Source organism: Psammomys obesus, unplaced genomic scaffold, assembly GCF_907164565.1.
Source record: "Psammomys obesus unplaced genomic scaffold, mPsaObe1.curated_primary_1811, whole genome shotgun sequence".
Lineage (NCBI taxonomy): Eukaryota > Metazoa > Chordata > Mammalia > Rodentia > Muridae > Psammomys > Psammomys obesus.
In genome coordinates, this window is record NW_026586463.1 from 5927399 (window position 1) to 5934055 (window position 6657).

The 6657-nt window shown below is 36.8% G+C and overlaps 1 protein-coding gene across 1 annotated transcript in view; it reads right to left on the reverse strand.

Annotated features, from left to right (window-relative positions):
* Ipo11 (importin 11) overlaps positions 1–6657 on the reverse strand; it is a 180572-nt gene that overhangs the window by 160666 nt on the left and 13249 nt on the right. Inside the window, exon 3 of the mRNA XM_055601950.1 lies at positions 5055–5155. Coding sequence (XP_055457925.1) covers positions 5055–5155 — 101 coding nt within the window. The remainder of the gene's footprint in view (positions 1–5054; positions 5156–6657) is intronic.

Genomic DNA, 6657 nt, shown 5'->3' on the forward strand with positions numbered 1-6657 from the left:
GGAAACCAAAAATCAAGCTGAAAGCAGCAGCCAAGAGACTAAGGTGCGAAAGAGAGATTTCAGCAGGCCTTGCAGCATCAGAGAGGCAAAAAACTCAAGGTCGACAGAAAGCAGCATCTCAGTAGACACACCTTCAAACAATAAACTGAAAAGCAAAACAACAACCAAGACAAGGTTAAAGTCATATTCTGTCTGCTCACCTAAATTCTTTCTCCTGAAAGAAAACAGAACTTAAAGCCTCTCCAACTATAATTATACTATGTTAGAATCCAACCAAAACTTACCATGCATGCCCCAAAAAGTAAAGAAAAAGTGACTAAATCCAAAACACAAACAAGCACTACAGTCACTAAAACCACACTTAAAATTGTTTTTTTAAGCACATACAGGATGGAGAATTTCACTGGACAATTTAGAATGTTTTTGTTTTTCTGGTTGTTGTTGGCAATACTGGACTTGCTTTGTAGACCAGTCTAGCCTCAAACTCACAGAGATCCGCCTTCTTCTGCCTCTCTGAGTGCTGGGATTACAGGTGTGCACCAAAGCAAGCGGCTCATAAGTATCAAAGAAAAATCCTAAACCCCAAAATCCACCCAAGTCAGTGGAAATATGCAGACTGAAATATAGTAAGAAAAACAGGTAGTTCTGATTGAGCATGTACTGATTACAACTAAGAATCAGAAACAGGAGGACAGTGAGGGTAAGATCAATCTGGTTTACATATAAGACCCTGCCTCAGATAAAGGATGGATGGATGGATGGATGGATGGATGGATGGATGGATGGATGGAACTGAAGGTAGCTACTTCAGGCAGATCAAAGAGGAAAGTGACACGGAAGGAATAAAAACTGAAAGTTAAATTCAAATAAATAATGTTGATTAAAATATCACACTTGAGTTGAAATATATATAATTATGGGCTAGTGGGAGAGTTCAATGGGTAGAGGCATATGTCACTAAACAAGACAGCCTGAGCTCAAATCCTGGAACTCATATGGTAAAAGAGAACCAATTCCAAGTTGTCATCTGACCTCCATACATGCGCCATAGAATATGCTCCAACTCAAACACACACACACACACACACACACACACACACACACACACATACACACACACACACACAGAGCTATTTGCTACTTATGAAAAAAAAAAAAAAAAACTGGCCAGACACAGTGGTGCACGCCTATAATCCCAGTACTCTGGGAGGCAGAGGCAAGCGGACCTCTGTGAGGTTAAGGCCATCTGGTCTACAAAGCAAGTCCAGAACCGCCAAGCCTACAGAGAAAAACCCTGTCTCAAAAAAAAAAAAAAAAAGTAAATGAAACAAAGTAACAATGAAAAAGACATAATATTAATATATATAAACACCAACCATAGAAATAACATGCAGATACTATCCATAATGTAGCTGCTGTGGCTCTATCATTATCAGACAAACTAGACATCAGGTTCAAACTCATTACTAATGATAAAGAAGGAAATTTTCATAATACAACAACCCTGAGTTTTTATGAACCTGGAGGAAGGTTCAAGTGTGTTTTCAAATATTGATTTTAGTACCTTGAGATCTGGTTAGCACCCTGCCAGAGCACTGTTATGAATGTTGAATTATCCCCTGTAACCATGTGATGATAAGGAATGCTGCCCAATTATCCTTGGATGGCTAAATAAAGATGCTGAAGCCTATGACTGGGCAGTAAAGAAGGTGGAGTTTTAGGTTCCCCGGCTTGGGTTAGAGAGGAGTGGGGAGAAAACAAAAGAGGAAGCAGGGAGAGGAAGTGGTTACCTTAAGAGAAAGGTGTTACCTTAAGGTAGGATGGCAATGAGGTGCTTTTAAGGACAGACTGATGGAGCTGAAGCCGCCCAGGAGTCATCAGATCAGCAAGTGATTGGCTTTATGTGGGTTTTAAAGGTACTAGGATTAGAACAGATCTGAATCTGCCCAGCATAGTGCTTACAGCTTAATATAAACCATAGCGTCTCTGTGTCAGTCATGGGGAACTAGCAGGTTAAAGAAAACTGCTGTTGTAATAATTTCCTGCTAATTAATATAGAAAGAATAATTTATCATTCTACAAACCTATGACAGCTTCAATAAACAGAAAGCAAAGTCTGCAGAAAAGAATAGGCAAGTACATGATATCTGGAGAATGGCAAACTTTTCAGAAAATAGCGGAAAAAGTCAGTAGACACAAAAGTCTTAAACAAATCGTAAATAATTGACATACACAAAACACTAGAATCCCCAACTGCAAATACTCAGTTTTCAAATGCTTCTAAGTCATTAATGATCCATCTTACAGTATTTTGATAAATAAGAAGACACTTCTGAAAATCAATAGATAAAAAAAAATTACTAAAAATCTCCATGTTTCCAAAATAGACAAAATGTTGCTAACTAACCTACAGTCTCAAAAGCAGTTCCAGTTGGCAGCTCTGTTACTGCCATGCCTGCTCTGCTCCTTGTGGTACACTAAATAAGCTTTCTCAGAAACAGAGCTCAAAGAAAACAGAAAACACTCTATTTATTTAATTTCAGAAGGGGCCTCACTCTGCAGATCCAGCTGACCTAGACTTCACTATGTAACCCAGGCTGGCCTCAAACTCACAGCAATCCTGCCTCAGCCTCAGTGTTGGAAGTACAGGCACAAGTCACACCCTATTTAAAATGTTAAGGAGGGGCTAGGGTTTAGCTCAGGGGACAAACACAAGGTCAGTATTCATGAGGGCTCTGGGTTCACCTCCCACCAATCAACCAATCAAATAATGAATGAATGAAAATGAAAAAAAAAAAAACTATTTCAAGGTTTGATTACATGAAAAGTCTTAGTGCTCTAAATTTCCACATAGGCTAATGTCATGTTCAAAATACTTCAGAAAACAGTTTCAGATTTCAGGTTATTTCTTTCAGATTTCTGGATATTTGTATATTCATAAAATATCTTCAAGATGCAACCAAGCCCAACAGAACACACATTCATGTTTCATGCACACCCAATACATGTGTTCCCTGCCGGCCATTACATTTAATGTAAGTATTGAATGGTTGTGATAAAATCTGCCACCTACTCATTCTCTTTTAGATACAGTGCTGAATGTTGGTGTTATGTACAAAGATGCCTGTTATAGATTTAAATAGAGAGTATTTGTACAGCAGTTACACAATAACTGAAATTCCATAACATAAGGTTAGTTTGTGGAATTTCCTTCTTGTGATATGGCAGCCATCAAAAATTTCAGATTTTGGAGCATCTTGGATTTTAGATATTTGGATTAAGAAAGTTCTGTTTACTATTTAAAAATCAACTTATCTAAGATTTCATCTCAAGCTGGTAAAAGAACATTAAGATCCAAAAAACAGGAAGTACATCAAATCTTATTAAAAAAAAAAAAAAAAAAAAAAAAAAAGCACTAACTAAAAGACAAAAAAAGGCTAGTGGCAGCAAACAGGAATCACAAAGCAGGTCTGTCTACAAAGTCCACGATACAGCCAGAGTGGCAAGTATCCACAAGCTTAGCACTTGGAAGGAGTTTGACAGTAACCCACAGTTTCATAAAAACTTTAAAACATTTTAACATGTGAACTTAAATTTCAAAGATTTTTAAAATAGAAAAGGGGAAAAAAGTTTGATGTATAAAAAGGTACCAGTGTACTGCAATGGGGGAAAGAATGTGTGTTATTATACCTACGCACTATGTCTCTTCAAAAAATCTACAGTTATTATTAGATTAATTCAGGCTATATCTCAAATAGAAACTGATAGTATCTAACTATGACCCAGTTAAACTAAATGATATATGAAAATAATATATAAGCTTAAGTTAGTTGAAAATAATGGTCAGAATAAGAATTATATAAAACTAACAGTAAAAATATAAACTTTTAAGTGCTTCAAATCTGCAGATAAAATCAATTACTAATCTGCCTTCCTTGCTTTCTTTGTAAGTGCATTCATTTTCATGGCCACTTTTATCTCAATACACTAGAAGACAATTTGACTATTTAATTTCTTCCTTAACTATTTGAATTTAGACTAGATTAAAGTAAAATTTGGCCAAGCACAGTTAACACATAATACAAGAATTCAAGAGGCACAAGAGTTCCAGACCAGCTTGTTGTATGCAGCATGTTCTAGGCTAGCCACAACTCTATAGCAAAACCCTTCTCAAAATGCAAACCAAAAAGACATGATTTCTCACCATTAATTTCTTCATTTCTCACCCAAATCATCAATTATTCCTAAAATAAAAAGGGCTACTTCATATTTCAGTACAGCTTAAAAATACTCCAGTCCCTTCAAGGGCAGGCTTTACAGGCACTCTGAAATACTCAGAATAAAACTATTTAAGTTACTTATAAAAATGAAAACCTGCAGAGCTTTAGTGCCATCTACTGGAGAACACAGCCTATGTTATTTTTTTAGCGAAATTCATTTTCTAACAAAATTCCAGGCATGTCTGCACTGCCTATTCATAAACTACATAATGTGTTAATCAAGTCTTAAAATGAATCTGCTCACATTACGGCTACATTAGTTAAAACTGAATCTAAGGAAACTGCAAACATATGCTATCTTCCTTTCCAGAGGAGATGGAAGACACAGAAATGAAGATTCATTGAATGCAGACACAGTATAGGATTTCCTTTTCAAAATCAAAACATTGTACTTCTGTAAGAGGATTTGGCCACTCGGCTTGATCCTAAGAACCTGAAAGCTGAGACAGGCAGGCAGAAACACACACATACATACATGCACACATGTGTCATGGGAGGATACAAACTCACATAAAAACACTGATAGAGTTACTGAACTATACAAACACATTTATTTCTTCAGTAATTAACACTCTTTTTTGGAATTTTTTTCTTTAATGTATCAAATACTTTGCAAACTTCCCTGTCATCCTTACACAAAGATCATGCTCACTTCTCTGCTGTCCCAACTGTAGTACTTGTGCAAATAAACACTAGACACATTGTTTTGCATACATAGGCAGTCTCACTCTTCCTGCATTTGGAATGGATTTCATTTGGGACTGGGGAACTTACTGAGGTGCTACACGTCTCCAGTAACGATCAATTCCATGTTTAAAATACAGCACAGCAAGCCATCTTACATTTATATCAAGGGTGTGGTTCGTAAAAATATTCTGTGAATAAAAAAAAAACAGTATTAGAATGAGCACGTAACCATTTAAAGATATAACTAATCAAGGAGCAAAATAAACTATCTTTAACCACTACATCTGAAGATGTTAACAGAAACATCTGAGGTTATTGAAATTAGTTGGTCTCTAAATTTAGATGATAAAGAATAAGATTTTGTACTGAGTCTGAACTTTCCTCCAGGATGTCAGTGCTGTGTTATATTTTGCTGTTACCCATATGTTTTAATTATTAGACTGAGTACTCTGTCTTGTATAGGGCTGTAATCAGCTCCCACCATGTGTCTAGCTCATAACAGTTCAATTTGCTCAATAAATATATGAATGGAAAAAAATAAAGATATAACTAACATACCAAAATATAGCATGGATTTGTCTGCCTTTTTATTTTTAAATGTGAGTCTCTACTAATGCACATCTGTGTGTGCATGTTCACTGCATGAATGGTTTCATATAGAAGCCATATTTCATCTCAGAAATGCCACCTACCTCCTTCTGAGACAGGGTTTCTCACTGGCCTAGAACTCACCAATCAGGCCAGACTGGCATGCCTACGACCATCCTGTCTCTGGCTCCACCAGTTGTGTTCTCATGTTTGTGAGGCAAACACTTCAACTTTACCAAGCAGCCCTATGTGTTAGACTTTTGAGAAAATATCTCATGTATGTCAGGCTGACCTCAAACTTGCTATATAGCCAATAATGACCTTGAACTTCATGCTTCCACCAGGTGCTGGAATCACAGGTATGTACCACCATACCCAGTTTATAAGATGTTGAGGATCAAACCGAGGCTTTCATGCATGCAAGGCTAGCCCTCTAGCCACTAACCTACAACCTCAGCCCAAGATTTTTTATTTATTTTGTTTAAACTTCATCACTACATATATCATATTGATGTTTTCTTAAAATATATGCTTCTGCAAGGTACAATAAGAACGCAGGCACACTTAGCCCGGTGTTGCGTGTAACCAACCCTACACTCAGAGTGTTGAGGCAGGTGGACCTCAAGTTCCAGGTCAGCCTGGGAAACATAGTGAGAACTGGCCAGCTCACTCAAAACACACAGCATACTTTTCAATAGCATTTTGCTAGTTTAACCAAAAGATAAATATGCAAAGATTCGTTATAGTATTTTTCAAGTACGTTTGAAATTTTCCTTGATAAAAAACAAGTAAGTAAACATAGAGAGAGACCTAAAATAAATACCTTCTAAATTTAAAAAAAAAAATAAAAATAAAAAAGTACCCAGGCATGGTGGGACACACATTATCATCCCAGCATTTAGGAGGCAGAGGCAAGAGATGGCAGCAAATTCAAAGCCAGTACCTTCCAGTCTAGCCAAGAATATACAACATGATCTTGTTTCAAAGAATGAAAGAAAGAAGGAAGAAAGAAAGAGAGGGAGGAAGGAAAGAAAGAGAGGAAGGAAGGAAGGAAGGAAGGAAGGAAGGAAGGAAGGAAGGAAGGAAGGAAGGAAGGAAGGAA